We start from the raw sequence: 26,017 nt of genomic DNA, 5'->3' as shown, positions 1-26,017 counted from the left end.
AGATCTGGGGTTTCTGATTGGGATTTAAGACAGCTGACTCCCTCTATCCCTGCTGGTGATTTTTTTCCTGTGCCTCCTGAGGTCTGATGTCTCCTGCTCTTTCCCTGCATGTTCAGGTAAGTGGTTCATTTGCTATTCTGTTTGCATTTGATTTGGTTTTGTTTATCTCTGCTTTGTGCGGGTCAGCTAGCTCCGGCTGGGGCTGTGCTGAATCACCGCCCATATGTTACTGCATGTGCTAGTTTGTTTTGTCCCCTTTTATATTGGTCTGTTTTTGCTTTGCTTTCAGAATATACCAGAGTTCTGATATAGTGGGGGGCGAAGTCGTGTGACTTCAGTGTTTTTTGCATCAGACGTGTTGGACTTTTGCAGGGTTTTTTGCGTGATTGCAGACAGTGTCTTCCATTCCTGTCCTGTCTAGTCAGTGTGGGCCCCATCGTTTGCTCAGTCTATTTTTCTGCCTGCGTTTGTGTTTTCATCTTGTCTCACCGACAATATATGTTTGGGGGCTATCTATTCCATTGGGGTCTGCTCCGGGGCAGTTTAGATTTTCCCTTTCTTGCTTTAGGCTTAGTTAGCTCTCCGGCTGTGCCGAGGCGTCTAGGATCATCGTAGGTACGCTCCACGGCTACTGCTAGTTGTGTGGACAGGATCAGAGGTCTGCATCCACTTAGTTACCAACCTCTCTGGTTTTCTGTGGCTTAGCCTAGGCCTGCTATCCTCCTCGGTGCCCATTCACAACACTGCTCCACCCCTGATCACATCTGTACCACAGTCCTGCTCCACCCATGCTCACATCTGTACTACAGTCTTGCTCCACCCCTGATCACATCTGTACTACAGTCCTGCTCCACCCCTGATCACATCTGTACTACAGTCCTGCTCCACCCCTGCCCACATCTGTACTACAGTCCTGCTCCACCCCTGCCCACATCTGTACTACAGTCCTGCTCCACCCCTGCCCACATCTGTACTACAGTCCTGCTCCACCCCTGCCCACATCTGTACTACAGTCCTGCTCCACCCCTGCCCACATCTGTACTACAGTCCTGCTCCACCCCTGCACTACAGTCCTGCTCCACCCCTGCTCACATCTACTACAGTCCTGCTCCACCCCTGCACTACAGTCCTGCTCCACCCCTGCTCACATCTACTACAGTCCTGCTCCACCCCTGCTCACATCTACTACAGTCCTGCTCCACCCCTGCTCACATCTACTACAGTCTTGCTCCACCCCTGCTCACATCTACTACAGTCCTGCTCCACCCCTGCTCACATCTGTACTACAGTCCAGCTCCACCCCTGCCCACAGCTGTACTACAGTCCAGCTCCACCCCTACCCACAGCTGTACTACAGTCCTACTCTACCCCTGCTCACATCTACTACAGTCCAGCTCCACCCCTGCTCACATCTACTACAGTCCAGCTCCACCCCTGCTCACATCTGTACTACAGTCCTGCTCCACCCCTGCTCACATCTGTACTACAGTCCTGCTCCACCCATGCTCACATCTGTACTACAGTCCAGCTCCACCCCTGCTCACATCTACTACAGTCCTGCTCCACCCCTGCTCACATCTACTACAGTCCTGCTCCACCCCTGCTCACATCTGTACTACAGTCCAGCTCCACCCCTGCTTACATCTACTACAGTCCTGCTCCACCCCTGCTCACATCTGTACTACAGTCCTGCTCCACCCATGCTCACATCTGTACTACAGTCCTGCTCCACCCATGCTCACATCTGTACTACAGTCCTGCTCCACCCATGCTCACATCTGTACTACAGTCCAGCTCCACCCCTGCTCACATCTACTACAGTCCTGCTCCACCCCTGCTCACATCTGTACTACAGTCCAGCTCCACCCCTGCTCACATCTACTACAGTCCTGCTCCACCCCTGCTCACATCTGTACTACAGTCCAGCTCCACCCCTGCTTACATCTACTACAGTCCTGCTCCACCCCTGCTCACATCTGTACTACAGTCCTGCTCCACCCATGCTCACATCTGTACTACAGTCCTGCTCCACCCATGCTCACATCTGTACTACAGTCCTGCTCCACCCATGCTCACATCTGTACTACAGTCCAGCTCCACCCATGCTCACATCTGTACTACAGTCCAGCTCCACCCCTGCCCACAGCTGTACTACAGTCCAGCTCCACCCCTACCCACAGCTGTACTACAGTCCTACTCTACCCCTGCTCACATCTACTACAGTCCAGCTCCACCCCTGCTCACATCTACTACAGTCCAGCTCCACCCCTGCTCACATCTGTACTACAGTCCTGCTCCACCCCTGCTCACATCTGTACTACAGTCCTGCTCCACCCATGCTCACATCTGTACTACAGTCCAGCTCCACCCCTGCTCACATCTACTACAGTCCTGCTCCACCCCTGCTCACATCTACTACAGTCCTGCTCCACCCCTGCTCACATCTGTACTACAGTCCAGCTCCACCCCTGCTTACATCTACTACAGTCCTGCTCCACCCCTGCTCACATCTGTACTACAGTCCTGCTCCACCCATGCTCACATCTGTACTACAGTCCTGCTCCACCCATGCTCACATCTGTACTACAGTCCTGCTCCACCCATGCTCACATCTGTACTACAGTCCAGCTCCACCCCTGCTCACATCTACTACAGTCCTGCTCCACCCCTGCTCACATCTGTACTACAGTCCAGCTCCACCCCTGCTCACATCTACTACAGTCCTGCTCCACCCCTGCTCACATCTGTACTACAGTCCAGCTCCACCCCTGCTTACATCTACTACAGTCCTGCTCCACCCCTGCTCACATCTGTACTACAGTCCTGCTCCACCCATGCTCACATCTGTACTACAGTCCTGCTCCACCCATGCTCACATCTGTACTACAGTCCAGCTCCACCCCTGCTCACATCTGTACTACAGTCCAGCTCCACCCCTGCTCACATCTGTACTACAGTCCAGCTCCACCCCTGCTCACATCTGTACTACAGTCCTGCTCCACCCCTGCTCACATCTGTACTACAGTCCTGCTCCACCCCTGCTCACATCTGTACTACAGTCCAGCTCCACCCCTGCTGACAGAAGAGTGTACTGCTATACTTTAATCGGCTAGGAGTGATGGTGGATCTGGACAGCAATCAGCCGACAGAAGAAAAAGGAGCTGAACTGCAGCCATAGAGCTCTGCCCCTGCTCACACCTGACCATAGACCAGCTGCACCACCCTTCCACAGTCCCCTGGGGTATAATAGGGAACTGAGAATCTTTACCTTATGGATTGGAAAATGAATTTTTTGGGAACCACAGATTAAGCGTGTTTTAAAAAGGGATTATCCAGCAGAGACACCCATCATTTGCAGATAGATTTCCCCATGAACATATAGTGAACCCGCAGACTGTGAGTCAAGCTTCATAGTTTGGAGGGATTTTCCATACAAGAGGTGTTTCTTCTTATTTAGGACAGTCGTTCTATTCATGATCAGCTTCAGAATACACAACTGAGTCTGATTCATTAACATTCTTCAACTATGGGCTAAACAGAAACTAAGATTATTATTAGCAGCTGTACAAAAGTGGATGACCCCTTTAAGGAATCCCTACAGGTGGCCAGAAGGGTCATAATTAATCATGTGTGAGCGGGAGCTTTCCATTACCTACAGGTAGCCACAAGGGCCAAAACACATCATGAGTATTTCAGCTTTCCATTACCTGCCCAAGCATTTTCCAGCGAGCTCTTGCAGCGCCGTGTCTGCCTCTACCAGCCGCATCCTCCTCCTGTTTTCTCGCTGTGTCACTGAGGGATGCTGCTCCGTCAGGTGAAGTCCTCCTTTGCCCTCTCTCACCCTCCATCTTTTCTACTACTGTCTTTTTTTTTTCTTGCCCGACCGCCTGTCAAAAGCAACCCGGCTGCTTCCGAAAACAAACAACACGCGATCCGATTGTAAACACGCCCCCTTTCTCCAATGAACCAATCAGAGCTCAAGGTTTCATTAAATGCCGGAAACTGGAGTCCAGCTTGCCTGACGTCATCAGAAGGCGACTCTCACGTGTGTAGAGCGTGACTATGGTACTGGGTGGTTTTCGGTTCTCTGGTTTCCCTCTAGTGAGCGGCTCCCGGCCTCTGTGCGCCAGGCTTGTGGTGACCCGCAGCCATTTACACTGCTGAGGCGCGGAGAGCAGTGATGGAGCGATGCCGGGGCTTAGTAGTCTGCGCATGTGCATTGCTTTCCATCCATTTCCGAAGTTTTCATTTGTCTTAAAGGGGTTGTCAAGGATTTTACAAAATTGTCTTTAAAGGGGTATTCCAGTCACAATATGTAATAGGTGTAATAATAGCAGCAACGTCCAATTAGCAAATCAGGAGAACTGCACTATATTTCTGTATCTCTTATCCAATGTGCAAGCAATAGCTTAGGAATCCATGGTTATGACCACTAGCAACTAACTCGCTGTAAGAGTGGTTATGGCCATGGATACCTAAGCTACTGTAATGGTGTTTACATGGGGTAGCAATGTAGCTAATCAGAAGAACTGTACTATACTTCTAATTGGAGGTATTTGCTAATATTATACCTACTACATATTGAGAAAGGATCGTGGAGATGGGAATACACCCTTTAAGCTAGAGACTGTCATAAAATAAAGACATGACTTAATTTTGACTTGAAACATCCGCCGGCGCCGCTGTGGTGGCCGGTGACCGAATAACTGCAAATTACATGTTTGTTTTTAATATTTATTCAGTGAGTTGAGTTAGCTATATTGTCATAGACTGGACTTCTGCAGATGTACAATAGTGTATATTTTATTTTTGTATTGGTTTGGGGGGGAGGTTAAAGCTTTACTTTTAATATTATTTGTAAAACCTGTTATGTTTATTTTAGTCCCAATGAGGGGCCCGCACTCTCCATCACTTTATGCGGCAATACTACAGCAGTATATAGTGACATTAATGCTTTCCTATCAAGCCAAAGTATAGGCTGGCAGTGACCAAAGGGCCACAGCTGCCATGGAAATCTCTAGGTGATTGCTTTGAGGTGGTGGTGGACAGTCAGGCTATGTGCACACAGTGTGGATTTTACTAAATCCGCAGGTCAAATGACCTGCATTTTTCTTGTGGATTTTTGACTTTTTTTTTTTTTTTTTTGCGGTTTTCCACCTGTGGATTTGTAGAATGGAGCAGGTGGAAAACTGCAGCAAAACCGCACAAAAGAAGTGACATGCTGCTGTTTTTTTTTCCGCACAAAAACCGCACGGAAAAATCCGCAGCATGTGCACAGCGTCTTTTTTTTCCCATAGGCTATAATGGTATTACTATTATTATTATTATTATTATTATTATTATTATATGGTATCACCTGCAGTTCTGCTGCAGATCCGCAGTAGAAACCGCACCGTGTGCACAGAGCCTCACATAGTAATGGATTCCTACCCCATATTGCAACATTTAAAGGGACTGTCGGCACAAAATGACTGTTCAAACCAACTACTGGAGCTCAGTGCTTCATGGCGGGGCTAATCCATTTTAGTCACATACCCACCTTCTTGTTTTCTATCACCTCCCCCTTTTCTTTGACTGACAGCTTTGGCTACATAGGGGCAGAGAGAGGTAAATCAAACAGGGAGGAAGGTGGATATAAATGATTGGCCCCTCCGAGAAGCACCGAGCACCCTTACTTAGTTTGAACAGTCATTCTATGCTGACAGTCCCTTTTAAAGAGAACCTGTCATGTAAAAAAAAAAAACCTGCAGATAAAGGGTTAGTGTGCGGGTTAATAGCGTTCTGAAAAATATCAGAAAAAAAGTGTCACTCGCTATCCATAAAGTCGTCCTTTATTTTCACAGCACTGAGCCATGGATAGGAGGAAGCGGGGTTGCGTACTGGATGACGACGGCCTTTTCACGTAACACAATGCTTCTGTGGGTCATTACTGAGAACGCTATTCCTCCCATCAGCCTTGGACTTTAAATCTTAAGTCCCCGTCACACTAAGCGATCTTGGTAGCGAGATCGCTGCTGAGTCACAACTTTTGTGACGTAACAGCGATCTCACCAGCGAGATCGCTGTGTGTGACAGCGATTAGCGAGCGGCCCCCCTGCCAGGATCGCTGGAAGAAACCTCTGTTCATATTTTTCGTCGCTGGTCTCCCGCTGGCCAGCACGCATCGCTGCGTGTGACAGGCGGGAGACCAGCGATCAGGTGTAAAAAAAAAAAAAAAAATAGTTATTCTCACCTTCCGACGTCCCGTTCAGCCATCCTGCCTCTCTCCACGCTCCGGTCCCAGTGATCTTTTGCACGAATAACCGCAAGACTTTGTTATCCCTCGAGACCGTGACATCTCGCGGTCATTCTCGCAAAGGATCACTGGGACCGGAGCGTGGAGAGAGGCAAGATGGCTGAACGGGACGTCGGAAGGTGAGAATAACTATACTTTTTATTTTGATTCTATTTTTTACAGGTAAGGCCAGCGATGCCGGGCGCTCGGCATCACTGTGCTGATCGCTGGTGAAGCTGTCTGTGTGACAGCTCACCAGCGATCACATAGCGATTTACTAGTGATATTGATATCGGTGTCGGGATCGCTGGTAAGTCGCTTAGTGTGACGGGGCCTTTAGGGATGTGATGGGTGCGGATTCAGTCACCGCTCAGTACATAGTGATCGTCTGTAACCAGACACCATCGCTGTCTGACTGCTGACTCAGCAGTAGAGCATGCGGAGCTGTGTATGACTTCACAGCATTGATTCGCAGTTTCTTGTGTTCATTCTAAAGTCATCAAGCTGTCAATCAGTGCAGGGGGTGAGGCTATACAGGTTTGCTGCACTGCCTGCCATGTGACGCCTAGTCCTCTTGTGATAATCTCTTGCTGATAAAACAATGATTGTATTGAAGCTACAGCCTAATACGTGATACATCCCTGAAATCAGGTTCTCTGCACCTACATTATGCTGCTCTCCAACAGATGGCCATATATCTCGTTCCTGCCTTTCCTTTAATGTCATAAATCTGATCTACTTGCAACTGATATTTTCTTTTGCACCAATAGTATAAATGTTCCCCCTGTTGTCTCTTCCATAGAAATGAAATAATTTTGGAAGCTTGCTCCATTATCTATACTTCTGCCGACTCGGTAACTATATGTCCTTAGTGCTCCTGTGTCAAGTCTTGGGAGGTGTTGGCCATGAGCACTTGAAACAATGAAGATCAGGTTACTTGTGAGTTCAGCATCATGGCTCCTCTGCACACGTGGGATCCGACATAGAACAACAAAGCAAAAATTATTCTTCACGTCATGGAGCAACGGTTACACGGAGATCCACAGAGACCGGGCCAGAAGCAGATTGAGGGGAATGAGCTCCTGGCAGGTAAGGATCTGGTGTTACTGTGTAAGTCTGTGTGCATCTATATTTGCAGGTGTTTCCTATGAATCCTTAAACTGTGTGAGAATAAATATATATATTATGTAATGCTTTACTTTACAAAGACCATGTTAGATTGTGAACGGAAACGTTGGGAGGCCGCCTGTGTAACTTACAAGGATCTAACTTTGCTGCTGAAAATTCGCTTGGAGGACATGCACCTCAAGTATCCCGTAAGAAGAGAGCGCCACATGGTGAGCAGGGGTTCACATAGTTAGAATCCAGCAGTACAACGATAACATTGCTCAGAAACAGTCCACTTTCCTCTCTAAAGCTGCCACAGACCTGAGAGAGATGATGGCGTAAAGTTTGGGAGACCGTTATCTCTCCTTAGTACCCCGTAGAATTCTAACTGCCCCAACATCAACAGTCAGGAGTGAGTTTGGAGACCGCCATACACATCAGATGGTCACCTGTTTTGCTAGACTTTCTTCTAATGGATAGTGGGGCATTTAGAAAATGGCAGCCAGGCCAGTTTAAAGTTGTTGGAGGTCCAGACATAGAAATACAAATTATGGAGGGTCCCCATCAGAATTTTTATTAAAGGAGGTCTGTCTGCCATTTTGACCCTACAATACTCGATGTTTGCCCCAGGCAGGAGAAGTGATACAGCTTAATCGTGCCTTTGTGCGTAGCCAAGTTTCTCTTTCATTTATTCTGAGCTTTGACACCGATTATAGTTTTTATATTTACATACATATGGATTTCTTAATTTGCAGATTAAATGCGGAGATTACATGTATTTCGATGAGGACTCCTGTGTCTATCGCTTTCAGAAAAACATCGGTAAGGTTGCTACACTTAGTGATCTGTATATAGAAAATCAACCAGCACAGCTAACATATAATGTCTAGGTGCTATGTGCTCACGTTGCAAAACGCATAAATGGACCATCATAAAAGGAACGCCACCTAAAATAAATAAAAAAAAAAATAAAATAAGTAGCAGCATTGTGCTACACCCAGAAATTGAACTGGCTCTTCAAAAGTGGCCAGAAACATCCCCCATTACCAAAGGTCTGTCGCCAACACAAAACAGACTTTAGGTACCACAAAGTGTAATTATGTGATGTAGCAAAGCATCCCCCTGATGAAGGCACATGTAACATGGCGAAACACGTGGGGACATGCAAACCTCTCTACTTCCCTAAGGCTTGATCTTGTATAGTATTTATTTCATGCACTAACGTTGTTTTATAGCCGAATGTCGGTTTCATATTAAGTGTTTGGTATATCTGCTTTGCTATTTGCATGTGCTTTGTTGCATTTCCTAATTGCACTTTATACTGTCTTGTATCCATGTATTTATTTTTAGTGTGTTTATTAGGGCTGGTGTTTTGTGTACTGATACTAGGGAAAGGTTAGGCCTGTTTCACACTTCCGTTTTTGACCATCAGTCAAAATCTGCCGTTTTTGCAAAAAAACGGATCTGCCATTTTTTTTGGCGGATCTGTTTTTTTCCCCATTGACTTGCATTATCGGCGGATCTTGACGGATGGCCATCCGTTGGATCCGTTTTTTTTGCGTCCGCCGAGATGCCTGGATGAACCATGTAAGGTTTTTTTTACTGCAGGATCCGCATTTTTATACAGCGCATGCCCGGAGGAATAAAGTCAGGAAGAAATTTAACCCTGAAATCTTTTCTGGTGGATAGAGAAAAAAATTCTCTCTCTCTCTCTCTCTCTCTCTCTCTCTCTCTCTCTCTCTCTCTCTCTCTCTCTCTCTCTCTCTCTCTCTCTCTCTCTCTCTCTCTCTCTCTCTCTCGGGATGGGGTGTTGGGGGCAAAATTTCGGGAGTGATTGTCCATTTGGAGGTCTTTAGTTCCTCTCATCTTGTGACATATTGGGCAGCGACCTCCACCATTGATTCTTCTTCCCCCAGTAGGATGCAGAGTTTCCTCTCCTCGTCCATGGATGGGAAGTCTGGGGTATGGGTGGTAAGTTTCTGGAAGTGAGAGTCCCTCACTGCTGAGTATTTGTTGCAGTGCAGCAGGAAATGCACCTCATCTTCCAGAGCCCCCTGCTGGCAGTGCTGGCACAGTCTGTTCTCTCGAGGGTCGGAGATCAGGCAGCATTCCGCAGCTTCCAGGGACCCCAGGCCGGCTGAGGGATCCTGTTGGGGCCGGGGGAGGGTGCGGACTGGATGGCACAGCAGAGACAGGGCTTTTTCTGCATCCCTGTCTCTGCAGCAGCAGCGGCTCCATAGCGCTTCAGGGGCCCCACATACAGAAACCGCTACCCCCACCGCTATCCAGTAGACCATTCTGGGGGGGGTCTGGTACAAATCCGCCCCCCCCCCCCGGACTACAGCGCCGCTCTGGAGCCCTCCTGGGCATCAGGCCTCTAATTTAGACCGCGGCTTCAGCCTAGCCGAAGCCGCCGCCTTTTCCCCGCCCCCGGATGACCAAAATGACACACTGGAGTGTCATAGAAGGGGCGGATTGAGGCAGAAAGGGGGCGTTTTTACACAGCCCAGCGCGCCCTTTTCAGCTCTCCGCCCCCTCCTCCCTCTCCTCAGAGTCCCGGTGGCCATTTTTTCTGGATGAGATCCAGGAGAGGAGCATCACAGCGGTCTCCGGGGGGGCACAGAACTGGGATCTGTCGACGCTGGACCTAGGGGCACACCGGTGGGGTAAGCTCACAGCTGGGTTCTCATTACTCAGCTGTGAATCTATACTTCCTATAAGGCTCTCTGTGGGTTCCCTCTGCGTAGCCACCCCTGTACGATCCCTTATAGCCAGCCTCTGTGCACTATGCCGGGCTCAAGGAAGAGAACCAGGCAGGGATGTTTCTATGCATTCTGCACAGCCTGCAAAGCCACGCTCCCTAGTGGTAGCACGTATCCGCACTGCCGGGACTGCATCCAGAACTCTGGGTCAGAACCCCAGGGAGTCCCTACTGACGCTTCAGTGTCACAGGCCACGCCGGAATGGGCAACTCAGATGTCTCAGTCCATGACACAGTCCATAGACAACCTAACTGCTACATTACTGCAAGCTCTGCAGAGTCGGGCCCCGGCTATGGACGGTACACAGCAAACGGACAGCTTGTCTCAGGAACATGCTGCTTCCGACTCTCACAGACGTAAGCGGACCCACAGGTCTCGATCACCTGAGTCGCACTATAGCACAAGGTCGTCCCGCTCCAGGGAGAGACAGCGTCATTCCAGGTCTCCTGGGCAGTCCCCTGCCACAGACAGACAGTGCAATTTACCACAGGGATCCCCCACCACAGAAGACCCCCGCCCCAGGTCGCCCTCCAGGGGTCACCTTAGCGAGGCACAGGATTCGGAGGGCATCTGTGACTCCGACTCAGATAACGAAACGGACAGGTCCGTGGTACCTTCTCCCCCTAGCAATACAGCGCTAGTTGAGGACATAATTTCTGCCATTCATCGGGTGCTAAAAATTCCAGAGTCGGCCCCGGAAGTCCCAGAACATAGGATTTGCTTCGAAAGTGTTCAGAAACCACCTAAGGTCTTCCCTAATCACCATGAGTTTGAGAAAATACTTACCAAACAGTTTGCGCAGCCTGAGAAAAAATTCGCTAATCGCAAATATTTGGAAGCGAAGTACCCCTTCCCACAGAAAGACACCAAACAATGGACAGATCCACCTGAAGTGGACCCTCCGGTTTCTAGGCTAGCAGCGCAGACTTTACTCTCTCTGCCGGATAGCTCAACCCTCAGGGACGCAGCAGACCGGCAAGTAGAACGCATGGCTCGTTCTATTTTCGAAGCGGCAGGCGCCTCTCTGGGCCCTGCGTTTGCTTCAGTTTGGGCAGCCAAGGCCATCCTGGCTTGGGCCAAAAAACTACAGGAGGGTCTTCAGGCTTCAAATCCTGAGCTCTCGGACAAAGCGGTCCAGATAGCAGTGGTAGCAGACTACATGATTCATGCAGCCCTGGATTCCGCCAGAGGTGTAGCGGGAATAGCATCAAACGCCATCACGATCCGACGCATCCTCTGGCTGCGAGAATGGAAAGCGGATGCGGCCTCAAAGAAGTCCCTCACGCGACTTCCGTATTTTACTGGAAGACTTTTCGGCGAAAAGTTGGACACCATGATAGCCAATGCCACTGGGGGTAAGAGTACTTCTCTCCCTCAACTAAAACCGAAACGCACGTTTAAACGAAGAAACCAGACGCGATTCCGATCCTTTCGGAATTCCTCGGGCTGGTCCGTTTCGCGCCCAGTGCAAAACCGTAACCGTTCTCCACGCAGGGACAACCCACGGACGCAGCAGCGACCGGACAGGGCTTGGCAGTCGAAAGCAGGCCAAGCGAAACCCAAGGGAGGAAAACCTCAGAACTTCGCTTCATCATGACCCGCGACCTCCGGAAGACACCCCACCAGTAGGCGGCCGACTTTTACTCTTTCAGCAAGTCTGGCTGCCTATTACAGAAGACAGGTGGGTCAGGGAAATAGTGTCTTCCGGATACAAGATAGAGTTCACTTCCGTTCCACCGAACCGGTTCTTCCTTTCTATTCCTCCAACACCACCAGAAAAGGCTTGTGCTTTCCACCAAGCGGTTTCCTCTCTCCTTCAATCAGGAGTTGTGGTGCCGGTTCCCGCGAACGAGAGATTCCGAGGATTCTACTCAAATTTGTTCGTAGTCCCCAAGAAAGGAGGCGGCGTCCGACCCATACTGGACCTAAAACAGCTCAACAGTTGCGTACGGGTCCGTCATTTCCGCATGGAGTCCCTCCGGTCCATCATTGCATCCATGGACCAGGGAGAATACCTCGCCTCCATAGACATACAGGATGCGTATCTCCACATACCAATTGCTCCCGCCCACCAAAGGTTTCTCAGGTTCCCGGTCAACCAAAACCACTACCAGTTTGTCGCCCTTCCGTTCGGACTCGCCACGGCTCCAAGAACGTTCACCAAAGTCATGGCGGCCACCATGGACGTCCTGCACTCAAGAGGCATCCTAGTCGTCCCGTACCTGGACGACCTCCTCATCAAGTCTCCCACTTTCAAAGACTGCGAGGTCAGTGTCTCAATCACTCTAGACACTGAGTCGCCTGGGATGGCTAGTCAACCTACAGAAATCGTCGACTATCCCAACTCGGACTCTAACATTCCTGGGAATGGTATTCGACACCGCCAGGGGCCTGGTGCTCCTTCCCAAGGACAAGACACTGGCCATCCGTCTGGGAGTTCGCAGACTCCTTCGCAGTCCTCCTCGATCTCTCCGGTTTGCCATGAGAGTCCTCGGCCGGATGGCAGCAGCAATAGAGGCAGTGCCATTTGCCCAGTTTCACCTCAGGGTCCTTCAACTAGCCATACTCAGATCTTGGGACAGGAACCCCTTCTCCCTCGACAGGGAGTTCATGGTTGACGTCATCAACCAGGAGGTCCCTGCATTGGTGACTCAAACCAACCTCGCTTACACGAGGGAAGCCATTCCTCTCAGAACAATGGAAGATCCTGACTACCGATGCAAGCCTGACAGGCTGGGGGGCAGTGCACCTACATCACAGGGCACAGGGCAAGTGGTCACCGAGGAAAGTGACATTGCCCATCAATGTACTGGAAATCAGGGCCATTCTCTTGGCACTGAGAGCCTTTCATCACTTGCTTGCAGCCTCGCACATACGGATACAGTCGGACAATGCCACGGCTGTGGCATACGTGAACCACCAAGGCGGGACCCGCAGCGCCCAGGCAATGAGAGAAGTGGCTCATATCCTCCGCTGGGCGGAAGACACGAGGTCGGTACTTTCTGCGGTACACATTCCGGGTGTAGAAAACTGGGAAGCCGACTTCCTCAGCAGGCAAGGAATGGACTCGGGGGAGTGGTCTCTCCATCCCGAGATTTTTTTGCCAGATCTGTCAACGCTGGGGAACCCCGGAGGTGGACCTAATGGCATCCCATCTCAATACCAAGGTCCCCAATTTCATGGCCAGGACACACGACCCGCGGTCGCTCGGAGCGGATGCCCTGGTCCAGGACTGGTCCCAGTTCCGACTCCTGTACATTTTTCCACCCCCTCCCCCTAATCGCCAGGGTCGTGAGGAAGATCAAGCAAGAGGGAGTTCCGACCATCCTCATCGCGCCAGACTGGCCCAGATGTACATGGTACGCCGACATCGTCCAACTTACAGCAGACGCCCCCTGGCGTCTACCCGACCGTCACGACCTTCTGTCTCAAGGTCCGTTCTTCCACCAGAATTTTCAGGGGCTCTCAATTTGACGGCATGGCCCTTGAAACCTGGATTCTAACCCAGGCAGGTTTTTCACCGGCAGTCATTGCAACTATGATCAGGGCAAGGAAGCCGGCCTCCGCCAAGCTCTATTATCGTACCTGGAGAGCTTTCTTTTCTTGGTGCGAATCTCATGGACATGTCCAACTCCCTTATTCCCTCCCGAAGGTACTAGGTTTTCTTCAATCGGGCCTAGATGCCAAGCTATCCCTAAGTTCGCTTAAGAGTCAGGTGTCGGCGCTTTCAGTCCTTTTTCAAAAGCGCATTGCTATTAAACCGCAAGTAAGGACTTTCATCCAGGGAGTTTCCCGATTGGTTCCTCCCTACAAACGTCCGCTGGATACGTGGGACCTCAATCTGGTCCTGACAGCATTGCAAGCTCCACCCTTCGAACCTCTTAGAGGAGTTCCACTCTCCGTTCTGTCTCAGAAAGTGGTTTTTATAGTGGCGATCACCTCGTTACGCAGAGTGTCGGAATTGTCAGCACTTTCCTGCAGACGGCCTTTCCTAGCCTTTCACCAGGACAAGGTGGTTCTCCGCACGGTACCATCCTTCCTTCCGAAGGTTGTGTCCAACTTTCACCTCAATGAGGAGGTTTCACTGCCATCCCTTTGCCCGGTTCCGGTTCATAGAGTGGAGAAGGCTCTGCATACGCTTGACCTCGTCAGAGCATTGCGGATTTACGTGTCCAGGACTGCACCTTTCCGGAAATCTGATTCCCTCTTCATTCTTCCGGAAGGTAGTCGCAAGGGGCTGCCGGCTTCCAAGGCTACCCTTGCCAGGTGGATCAAGTCCACCATACATGAGGCCTACCGACTTAACAGTTCCCTTCTTCCGGCCGGTATCACGGCACACTCTACACGGGCAGTAGGGGCCTCCTGGGCCATTCGGCATCAGGCTTCGGCACAACAAGTGTGTAAGGCGGCCACTTGGACTAGCCTACACACGTTTACAAAACACTACAGTGTTCATACCCAGTCCTCAGCGGATGCGAGCCTGGGTAGACTGGTTCTGCAGGCGGCAGTACCCCAAGTCTAGGGAACTGTCAACACAATATTCGTCCACTGCTTCCCACCCAGGGACTGCTTTGGGACGTCCCACGGTTCTGTGTCCCCCAATTAGGCGACAGAGTAAAGGAGATTTTTGTGTACTCACCGTAAAATCACTTTCTCTTAGCCTTTAATTGGGGGACACAGCTCCCACCCTGTTGCCCTTACGGGCCGTTGTTTACTGTTGAGTTCTCATATTGTTCTTTGAGCTCGTACATAGTAGCCTTCTTACAGGCATGGTTATGTTATTTGACTACGTTCCTCCTTATGCTTTGGCACAAAACTGGAGAAGGCTGATGCCGTCCAGGGGTGTATACTGCAGAGGAGGAGCCAAAGTTAATCTTTTTCAGATTATGCATAGTGTCGCCTCCTAGTGGACAGCAGCATAACACCCACGGTTCTGTGTCCCCCAATTAAAGGCTAAGAGAAAGAGATTTTACGGTGAGTACACAAAAATCTCCTTTTTTGTGTTGCAAACCAGAAGTCATATTAAGGGCCATGAATAAGCGGTGTTGGTCTCACAATTATAGCGTAGTCACTAGTAATGTGGCTGCATTATTCTCCAGTATTCCCCATGATAAGGCTCATACTCATCTGTCTTTTCATTTACATAAGTATAATGAATTTTCACCACCGTTCACAAATTTCATCACATTACCTCTTTCTTTTTTTTTTTTTTAAGTAACACTTGGATGCGGATCACATGCGTTTTTGATGTGTTTCACTCATGGAAACTAAAAATGCACGTGCATTATTTATTTATTTTTTTTTGTTCTAATTTTACCACCTCTAATATAAGTCTAAGGGGAAAATCCACACACACAACTTATCGTACCTGCAAGAGAAATTGATATGTTGCGGATTTGAAAAACGGACCATAGGTCAATTTACGCAGCGTCAAAAAGAAGCCGAGAGGGCATGAGATTTGTATAAATCCCATCCACTTTGTGGAACTGTAAGACTGTTTTTTGACGCAGCAAAACTTGCAGTGTCAAAAACGCACTAAAGCACATAGTGGGAACGTAGTCTTATTGCCCAGAAGCCGATCTGGAGCCTCCGTGCACCGCACCCCTGTCGCGGTATGTCCTGTATCTTCCTCTTCTCACTCCAGCTGTAGCTAGTTTGACATAGCTGGCCTGGACGGTTTTAAAAGCAACAACAAGCAAAATTTCAAGATGTTTTATGCCAGAATTCTGGTGTGGAAAGCAAGAACATTGAAGAACCTCTCTGAGAGGGCATTATCATTCATTTAGGACGTCCATTTTTCACGCTTTACTTGCAGGAGAAGATGGCATAGAGACAGTGTTCAGTCCTGGAGACGCTTGGTTTCAGGATTACATAATTCAACGTGTCCGCGTTTCTCCGTCTCAGAGTCATTTGGCTGTTACACTAAAAGGCTTGGATCGTGAAGAGTCAACCTGTGTTGTGGTGAGAGTGGAGGGACGTCCACAGATAGTATGCAGCATACCCAATGTATTTAGTTGCGGTAAGTGACATTGCCATGAGTACGACACTCGTGCTAATCTTCTGTAGAGACTGGCTTGGCCAATATAAGCCCACGTCAGATATTCTTAGTTGCATTGCATGGATATGTAAGAGACGTGTTACATTCTGTTTTGCATTGACTAATGATGCACGTTATTGACGTCTCATTCCCTGGTCCTCTCTGCAGAGTGGATTGCAGACAGAGTCCTGTTTCACACCAGGCAGGATAATCTCCAGTGCCGTTCTGTGTATGCAACTGAATTTGGTGGCGAGAACAGCACCAGACTGGTTTACCACGAGAAGGATCCCAGGTATTTGGAGGAGAACCTTACTGAAAGGATAAAATAATAAGTCCCAGCCATTCTTTCCTTCATTTCTCTTTTGGTTCATTTTATATTTAAAACCGAAAAATGTGTAAATCTCAAAAGCTCAGTCATGTCTTTCTTCATGGCTTCATTAAGGGGACACAGGTAACCATGTGTGTTTGTCGCTAAGAGGCAAAAAAAAAAAGTTAGTTCCTCAACGTTGTACACTCACTGACTGGCACAAAGCTTGTCAGTTTTAGCTTTGTGTCAGTAAGAGGCATACCTGGGTCTGATCCCAGATCTGTCTTTTTCTCCTTGGGTCACCTTGTTGTGTTTTATCCATCTTTTCCCTTTTTGTTGTTCAGGTTCTTCTCTTCAGAGTAACAGGGTGTAGCGTCTCACTCTGTTTTCCCAAAAATAAGTGACCGAGAGAACAGTGTGGTGCCGTCCACATCGTGCCCTCTCTGGTCTGTGGGGCAGGACCTTATCCCCTGACACTTCAGGCATGTCTCAAGGTGGTTTGAGGCGGTTGATCCTTGCCTATTCCCCACCCCAGCCCTCTCCCCCCTCAGGGTTGGCACTGCCTAGGACCACGACGGTGCAGGAAGGGGGGATTCCTTTTCCCAGTGACACCCCTATCCTCACCTGAAGGCTCCTTATGCCCGTCCACTGGATGGAGAAGGAGTCGGGACCCCAACCAGTAGAGGTGGTGTCCCTCTTTCTCCACAGTCAATCTTCAAGACGACGGGGCATCAGTACAGATAGGAAAACCCAGCTCCGAAAAGTTCATAAATTTAGTCCCCGGCCTTCTAAAGCCTCCACTCTTGTTCATCCCCCCCCCCCCCCCCTTGAACACCAGCCAGTCGGCGCACGCATGCTTTCCCTCCCATGGGAGCGCTTGTTTCATTTCACACAACGCAGGCATTCAGCTCGCCTTGTCTGGTCTCGCCCTTCCTTATTTCTTGCTCTGGCTGTTAAATTTCCAGCTGCAGCACCATGGCGCCTTTTTTTTTACAGGACCTGTCCCTTCCCAATAGGTGAATAGACATGCTAAGACGAGGTTTTATGCAACCAGGACTGGGTAGGCTTTGTCCAGGCTGTCTTTTTTTTTTTTTTTTTTTTTTTTTTTTTTCTTCCCCCTCCCTCCCACACTATCATCCACTATGCCTGTGCCCTTTGCAAAAAATAAAAAAAGTGGCCCACAGATCAGGCTTTAGCTTTTCACCCAAATTGCATCCCTTCCACCATGCAAGCCTCATAGGAGCCTTCCGCTGCGCGGGGCGAGAGCACACCAACTTTCCCGTAGTGGGTTGTTGATATTTTTTGATCGGTAACTGACCTAACCAAGGTGTGTCCCTCATACAGGTTCTTGAACGTTTACCTAATATTTCAGCCGCCACCAGTGCTCCAACCGTTTCTCAGAGCAAATCGCAGGCACCCACTCGTCCCCTCTCAGCATGGTAAATCAAGGATAAGGTCATAGAAGAGGGCACATTCCAGTTCCTCATCTGGTTACCTTCTCCTTCCGTATCCTTCTGGATGCCCTCTGTATCAGACTCCTCCCCTGAGGTGGCCCCAGGGCCGACCTTGAATCTGAGCCTGACATGGACCAAACTCCAGGATATGGTTGACAGTCTCATATCTGCCGTCATCTGACCATCCCTATTAAGGAGTGTCCTCCCCCAGATCTGTGTCTCATTCAAAAAGGCAAAAAATCCTCCCCCGGGTGTTTCTAAATACAAGGCATTTGAGGGAATCTTTACAAAACACTGGTAGACCACAGAAAAGCGGCTTCCCTGGAAGAAAGCAGTTGAATATTTTATATCGTTTTGGTCCTGATTTTCTCAGCAAATGAGTAGAATCTCCGGCAGTGGACCCGCCAGTCTCATACCTATCCACTAAATCGGTCTTTTTACTCCCTGATGGTTCCACTCTCAAGGACTCCACTGACAAACGGATCGAAGCCCTAGCCAAGGCCGCTTTTGAGGCTGTGGGCCCCTTCGCTTCCACATAGGTAGCCAAGTCTGTTTCCACCTGGGCAAAACTCCTTCGGCAGGGTATCAGCGGTCATGCCGGACAAAGTGCCAGTGCAGGTAAATATTTGCTATCCGCGTCTCTTGACGCCAACAACTGTTCCACACCTGTTGCTAGCAATATTGTATCCATTCACAGAATTCTGTCTCAAGGCCTGGAATATGGACCCAACTTCCAAAAACTCCCTTACCAATTTCCCCTTCCAAGGAGCTTGACTCTTTTTGGGCCTAAGCTAGACCAGCTCATCTCGAGCTCTTCTGGCGGTAACAGTGACTCTCTTCTCCAGCCTAAGCCTAAACGTCCATTCACCAGGTCGTTCTCTTCAGTTTCGCTCATTTTGTCATTTCTTATCCCCTAGGACCTTCTCTCAGAGAGACTGGTCTCCTGCCCAGCAAGGGAGTAGGCAGCTGTCCTTCAAACCTGCATCAGCAATGCGCGCAAAGTATCGCTCTACCAAGCCCTCAGGGTCCCGATCCAATAGATTCTCTTCCGCATGGTGGGATCACCACTACTTGGGAATCCTCTCGGGATGGTTGGCCGTCTTCTTTACCAGGATGCGTGGCTCTCCATAGTCAAAGATGCCTGGGTCACGCAGGCAGAATTTTTTTCCTCCCATGCAGACATTTCTTCATGTAATGCTCTCCAAGGGTTTCTTCTCAAGTCCCTGGTTTCTTTCAAACCTCTCTCCTCTGGGCAGGGGTCATCATACCTGTTCGCTCTGAAGAACTCTTCTCAGGTTTCTATTCCAACTCTTTTTGGTTCCAAAGAAGGACTGTTCACTCCATCTGATTTTTTTATCTAAATTGGCAGATTCGCCTCCATTTCAGCATGAAATCCCTCTGCTCTCGATTGCCTCTTTAAAACATGGGGTGTTTCTCTGCTGAGTGGACATCCAGGATGCCCATCTCCAAATTCTGATTTGCGTGACGCATCAGAGGTTTCTCCGCTTTGCGGTCCAGGGGGAGTCTAGCCAGTTCACTTCAGACTGGCCTCTGCCACCAGAATGTTTTATGAAGGTTATGGTGGCCATCATGGACATTCTTTCCTCCAAGGGGAAGGTAATCATCCCATATGTGGATGACCTCCTGATCAAGGTCCCATCCTTCAGAGACTGTTGCCAAAGTCTGCAGATCACCCTGAACACTCTTACCCGTCTAGACTGGGTAGTCAACACTGTAAAATCGTCTCTGACCCCGGGCCAGCGGCTAGTTTTCATAGGCATCCTTTTCGATAATGCTCGCGCCATAGTCCTTTCTGAGAGGAGATGATCTCTGCACTGAGGATTCCTTCTCTAAGACGCCCATCTTCACACTCTGACTCTGCATGAGAGTTCTAGCGAAAATGTTTGCCACTATGGAAGTCGTCCCTTTCGTTTCGTTCCATACACGTCCCCCTCCAACTGGCCCACCTGTTAGCCTGGGACAAAAGGATCATTTTCCTGAATCACCCCATACTCTTGCTTGCCTCTCCAGGTGAAGCAGTCATTGGCATGGTGGTGTCTCGTCCCCTCCATTCGGCACTGGAGATCATTCCTCCCTCTTGACTGGCAAGTTCACGACAGATACCTGTCTCAGACAGGGAGGCACTCTTCCTTCGAGACAGTCCAGGGTCGTTGGAAGTCTCGGGAAATCTCTCTTCTCACCAACCATCTGGAAATTGGAGCGATCTACCTTTCTCTCCTCCACTGGAAGGACCTTCTAGCTGGCCGACCAGTTTGCATTCAATCCAACAATGTCACGTCGTGGCATGCCTAAACCACCAGGGCGGGATATGCATCGAGCATGTCATGTTAGAGGTCTCATGAATTTTGACATTGGGCCAAGAGGCACGAGTGGTAAGTGGGCTGCCGACTGCCTAAGCTGTCAGGGGCTCTCCTCGGGCGAGTGGTCCCTCTACCCACTCTTTGTTTGATCAGATCTGACAGAGGTGTGGCACTCCTGACGTTGATTCAATGGTGTCTCGGATGACTCACAAGGTCCCTCATTTCGTGGTCAAGTCTCGTGATTCATCCTCAACCACTCCCCCCCGGTCAGTGTGTTACGACACCCTGGTCATTCCGTAACTTTTTCCACCTCTTCCCCTGATCTCCAGACTTCTTAAGAAGAGATCAAGGTGGAAGGAGTTCCAGTCATCCTAGTGGCTTCAGTTTGGCCCAGAAGAGCCTGGTATGCAGAGTTGGGCCGGGGTCACACTTGCGAGTGTGATGCGAGAAACTCGCACATTAATACCCGGCACTCGGGACCGGAGTGTGCGAGTTTCTCGCATCACACTCGCAAGTACAGTTGTGGCCAAAAGTATTGACACCCCTGCAATTCTGTCAGATAATACTCAGTTTCTTCCTGAAAATGATTGCAAACATAAATTCTTTGTTATTATCTTCATTTAATTTATCTTAAATGAAAAAACACAAAAAGAATTGTCCTAAAGCCAAATTGGATATAATTCCACACCAAACATAAAAAAGAGGGTGGACAAAAGTATTGGCACCGTTCGAAAAATCATGTGATGCTTCTCTAATTTGTGTAATTAACAGCACCTGTAACTTACCTGTGGTACCTAACAGGTGTTGGCAATAACTAAATCACACTTGCAGCCAGTTGACATGGATTAAAGTTGACTCAACCTCTGTCCTGTGTCCTTGTGTGTACCACATTGAGCATGGAGAAAAGAAAGAAGACCAAAGAATTGTCTGAGGACTTGAGAAACCAAATTGTGAGGAAGCATGAGCAATCTCAAGGCTACAAGTCCATCTCCAAAGACCTGAATGTTCCTGTGTCTACCGTGCGCAGTGTCATCAAGAAGTTTAAAGCCCGTGGCACTGTGGCTAACCTCCCTAGATGTGGACGGTAAAGAAAAACTGACGAGATTTCAACGCAAGATTGCGGAGGTTGGGTAAAGAACCTCGACTACCATGCAAACAAGTTCAAGCTGCCCTGCAGTCCGAGGGTACAACAGTGTCAACCCGTACTATCCGTCAGCGTCTGAATGAAAAGGGACTGTATGGTAGGAGTCCCAGGAAGACCCCACTTTTACCAAGAGACATAAAAAAGCCAGGCTGGAGTTTGCCAAAACTTACCTGAAAAGCCTAAAACGTTTTGGAAGAATGTTCTCTGTTCAGATGAGACAAAAGTAGAGCTTTTTGGGCAAAGGCATCAACATAGAGTTTACAGGAGAAAAAAAGAGGCATTCAAAGAAAAGAACACGGTCCCTACAGTCAAATATGGCGGAGGTTCCCTGATGCTTCGGGGTTGCTTTGCTGCCTCTGGCACTGGAATGCTTGACCGTGTGCATGGCATTATGAAGTCTGAAGACTACCAACAAATTTTGCAGCATAATGTAGGGCCCAGTGTGAGAAAGCTGGGACTCCCTCAGACGTCATGGGTCTTCCAGCAGGACAATGACCCAAAACACACTTCAAAAAGCACTAGAAAATGGTTTGAGAGAAAGCACTGGAGACTTCTAAGGTGGCCAGCAATGAGTCCAGACCTGAATCCCATAGAACACCTGTGGAGAGATCTAAAAATGGCAGTTTGGAGGAGGCACCCTTCAAATATCAGGGACCTGGAGCAGTTTGCCAAAGAATGGTCTAAAATTCCAGCAGAGCATTGTAAGAAACTCATTGATGGTTACCGGAAGTGGTTGGTCGCAGTTATTTTGGCTAAAGGTTGTGCAACCAAGTATTAGTCTGAGGGTGCCAATACTTTTGTCTGGCCCATTTTTGGAGTTTTGTGTGAAGTGATCAATGTTTTGCTTTTTGCTTCATTCTCTTGTTTTTTTTCATTTAAGACAAATTAAATGAAGATAATACCAAAGAATTTGTGTTTGCAATCATTTTCAGGAAGAAACTGAGTATCTGACAGAATTGCAGGGGTGTCAATACTTTTGGCCACAACTGTATGACCCCGGATGTAGTCATCCTATTCACAGATGAACCCTGGAAACTCCCAAGCCTATTCTCTCAGGGTCCCCTCTTCCACCAGAATTCTTGATCTCTCAAATTAATGGCATGGCCGTTGAAGCCGCATTCCTTAGGTAGGCGGGCTTTTCTTTCAAGGTCTTAAAGACCGTGATCGGGGAACGGTAACCCTCATCCTCATGCATTTATCAGACCTGGAATGCCTTCTTTTCCTGGTGTGAAGGCAGCCACACAGTTCCCATGTCTTTTTCCCTTCCTTCCATTCTAACATTCTTACAATCAGGGCTACAATCCGGTTTGTCTCTTAGAACCTTCAAGGGTCAGATCTCCGCGCTCTCAATTCTGTTTCAGTGAAATATGGCCTCTCGTCCCCATATCATGGCCTTCCTTCAGTGAGTTGCTCACCTAGCGCCACCATATCGTTCCCCTGTGGGACCTTAATCTAGTTTTGAGCATCCTTCAGGGATCCCCCTTCAAACCCATTCATTGTGTCTTCCTTTCTCTCCTGGAAGATGGTCTTTTTGGTTGAGATGACTTCCATCTCAGAATTAGCAGCTCTCTTTCCTCGTTCTCCACCAGGGCATGGTGGTCCTGTAACCAGTTCCTTCATTCTTGCCTAAGGTAGCCTCCCCTTTCCAGATCAGTGAGGATATTGTCCTTCCTTCTGCCTGTCCCTTGTCCATCCCCTGAAAAGGTCTCTCCACAGACTGGACCAAGTCAGAGCCTTGTGTCTCTACCTCTGAAGGGACCGCATCCTTCAGATGTTTAGATGCCTGATTTGTCGTTCCTGAGGGTTGATGTAGGAGACTCCCTGCCTCTCTCTATCGTCCGCTGGATCTGCACAGCTATACTGGACGCTTACCATGTTAAGAATAGACAACTCGCCCGTGCAGTGGTGGGGCCTCCTTTGCCGTTTCTACCAGGCCTCTGCAACCCAGACTTGCAAGGCCGCTACCTGGTTCTTTGCAATATTCTGCAGGGTACATACTCGTACCTCTGCTGACGCCGGCATAGTTGGAAAGGTGGGGCAAGCGAAGGACGCCCAACCTGATTTGGGCACTTTAGTCTTCCTCCCTTGGGACTGTTTAAGGATGTCACATGTCACATGGATACCTGCGTGCCCCCCCCCCCCCCCCCCCCATGAAGTGATAAAGAAGGATTTTTTAGTACTCGCTGTAAAATCTTTCATGGAGCCTTCATTGGGGGACGCAGCTCCTACCCTTGTTTTGTGCCTATATTGTCCCTCAGTGCGTTGGTAGGGCCTGTATATTGTCGTTGCTTCTCCTACTGCTTTTTCACTAATTGATGTGCGTTGTGCCAGTCGGTGCGTGTACCCTGCTGAGGAGGAGCTAACTTTTTCTGCCTAGTGTCAGCCTATTAGCGACCGCAGCATACACCCCTGGTTGTGTCCCCCAATGAAGGCTCCAAGAAAGAGAGCCTTTATGGTGAGCACCAAAATTCCCTCTTTTTCCTCCTCTTTCCTGTAACGCAACTGTCTGCAGCAGGAGCCTCTCCCCTCTGCAAAAAACAAAGCTAGATCCTGTCTCTCATGGGACAGATAATCATAATATTAACCTTTTACAGACATAGTGTAATATGCCTTTTCCAAACACATATTTTTTTTTTTTTTAGGTTTTTCGTAGACCTATATGTCACCAGAGACCACCACTTTCTCACCATCAATTGTAATAGTAAAACGTCTTCTGAGGTCTGGCTTATTGATTGTAGCTCCCCTTTCAAGCCCCCCGTCCTGGTGCAGACAAGACTGCCTGGTGTTATTTATCACGTGGAGCACAAGAATGGCTTTCTCTATATACTCACTACATACGGAGAACCGGCAGAGTACAAGGTAATTTCTATCTGCAAAACAGGTCAGCAGTATAGCAAAATTCTGAAAGGCGCTATACTGTATGCAGGTTATGATGGGGATATACTTGGGGTCACTTGTGATGATGCATACATTGGGGGAAGGGCCGAGCGTTGGAAAATTACACCTGTGACTTGTGACACTTAAAGGGTTATTCCCATCTCCATAGATGGATATTATCGGATAGAGCTCGTAAGTATAATCACATTTGCAATTTACTCCTTTTTAAAATGTACATCTGTTCTTGAGATATTGACACTTTATTTGTTTATCTTGTTGTCTAGGAGACCGACCCCTGCTGCTGTCTAGTGTGTAAGCATTGCTTTAAAGCTTGGCAGAGTTGGGAGGTAATGGAGTTCTCCATCAATCCTGGCCAGCTTCATAACCGTTCTCACAAGCTCAATAGAAAGGAACTTGTGACTACTGCAAATGTTTTGCTGTCTAGCGGCGGTGGTCGGTCTCCTAGGCAGCAAGCTGTAAACAAGTGTTAATATCTCTAGAACAGATGAAAAGTTTCATAATCAGTAAATTCAAGCTCTGTCTGACAGTACTCATTTATGAAAATGGGAAAAACCTCTTTAAAGGGGGTCAATCTGCAAGTCACACATGGGAAGAACAACCACAAGGGTAAATCATCTGTATTACAAATGTACAAAAGCGAAGAAGAGGAAAACAGTTGAAGGAACTGCTCTGTGTATATACATGTGTCACTGCTGCTCTGTCTGGACATCTAACCTCAGACGTCTCCGTTTATGTTGCAGCTAATGAAGGCTCCTCTACACAGTGGTATACAGCACTGGACACCCATATACCAGTTACCTGCAGAATCCCGGCTGTTGGACATGGAGATGTTGGAGGATCGCTGTGTCATGTTCCTAAGACAAAACAATGAGCTACACGTGGCTGTGATTTCCCTCTCTGGAGAGAAGATTCCTCCCTCTATAAAGGTACATTTCTCTTGTATAACCAGGTCAGATTACCAATGCACTTAACAGGATGCAGCAGACCCCCATGATAAAGGCCGGAGCAGCACAGGTCCAAAATACTGATGGATCAACCACTCACAAACCTTCCAATTCATGGAGGGGGTGGCTGTGTAGTGTTAAACATGTGCCCAGATGGAGCTTTCATAGAACGCCAGTCACATAGATGCGTGTGGTGCACAGTGTCCGGCTTACATCCTATTGATGGCTCCCATACTACTTTATCAGGCGAGCTGTCCAGCACTATATAAGTGCACCCCACAAGACAGCCCCCAATTCACCCAACCAACAATAAAGAGCCTGGCTGCATCCTGCATAAAAATGTGCAATAAAAAGATGAAAAATTATGTATAAAATACATGAGGTATTGGTCAATATTTTGGCCAAAATATGCAAGCTCGCAACGCGCGTCAAGGGTCCTCATACTTGCGAGTTTTAACACTAAAATACATTGTATCCAGGACTCTTCAGCTGGTTCTGGACATACTGAGCTTTGTATTAGGATACATACTTGGAAGGTGCATGTTGGGCTCTATTGACTTTTACATTTTAGCATAAACTTATACCTGTCTCTTCACACAAGGCCAAAGAAGGTCATGGTGTTGCCATCTCCATCCTTCACAACCTTTTAAAACTACTTTTTGGTGTCCATAACTCTGTGTGCAGGGACTGTCCTGATTCTCCTGCTGTGCAACTTGTCATCCATGTATTTGTTTGTTTTTTGTTTTTTTTAATGAGTAGTTCACTTTTG

General features: G+C 48.6%; 2 protein-coding genes across 11 annotated transcripts in view; one reads left to right on the top strand and one right to left on the bottom strand.

Annotated features, from left to right (window-relative positions):
* CAMKMT (calmodulin-lysine N-methyltransferase) overlaps positions 1-4,032 on the bottom strand; it is a 516,624-nt gene extending 512,592 nt beyond the window's left edge. For 2 of the 7 annotated variants that reach the window (XR_012227535.1, XM_073564193.1), the window contains exon 1: positions 3,708-4,028. Coding sequence is in view for 6 of the 7 variants with exons in the window: in XM_073564193.1 (XP_073420294.1) it covers positions 3,708-3,848 (141 nt within the window). In the remaining variant the exon portion in view is untranslated. Of the gene's footprint in view, positions 1-3,707 lie in introns of all 7 variants that reach the window. The other 5 variants (XM_073564195.1, XM_073564197.1, XM_073564198.1 and 2 more) reach the window with 5 other exon arrangements.
* Positions 3,678-26,017, top strand: part of PREPL (prolyl endopeptidase like) — a 48,743-nt gene continuing 26,403 nt past the window's right edge. For 2 of the 4 annotated variants that reach the window (XM_073564191.1, XM_073564188.1), the window contains exons 1-8: positions 3,920-4,045; positions 7,077-7,363; positions 7,483-7,611; positions 8,137-8,203; positions 15,959-16,162; positions 16,349-16,472; positions 24,049-24,265; positions 25,045-25,230. In XM_073564191.1, the coding sequence (XP_073420292.1) occupies positions 7,196-7,363; positions 7,483-7,611; positions 8,137-8,203; positions 15,959-16,162; positions 16,349-16,472; positions 24,049-24,265; positions 25,045-25,230 (1,095 nt within the window). In that variant the 5' untranslated portion in view covers positions 3,920-4,045; positions 7,077-7,195. Of the gene's footprint in view, positions 3,815-3,919; positions 4,066-7,076; positions 7,364-7,482; positions 7,612-8,136; positions 8,204-15,958; positions 16,163-16,348; positions 16,473-24,048; positions 24,266-25,044; positions 25,231-26,017 lie in introns of those variants that run through there. The other 2 variants (XM_073564190.1, XM_073564189.1) reach the window with 2 other exon arrangements.

The sequence above is a fragment of the Dendrobates tinctorius genome, unplaced genomic scaffold (genome assembly GCF_039654945.1).
Source record: "Dendrobates tinctorius isolate UK_male_01 unplaced genomic scaffold, ASM3965494v1 ptg000434l, whole genome shotgun sequence".
NCBI lineage: Eukaryota > Metazoa > Chordata > Amphibia > Anura > Dendrobatidae > Dendrobates > Dendrobates tinctorius.
This window is presented reverse-complemented; position numbering and strand designations above follow the sequence as displayed.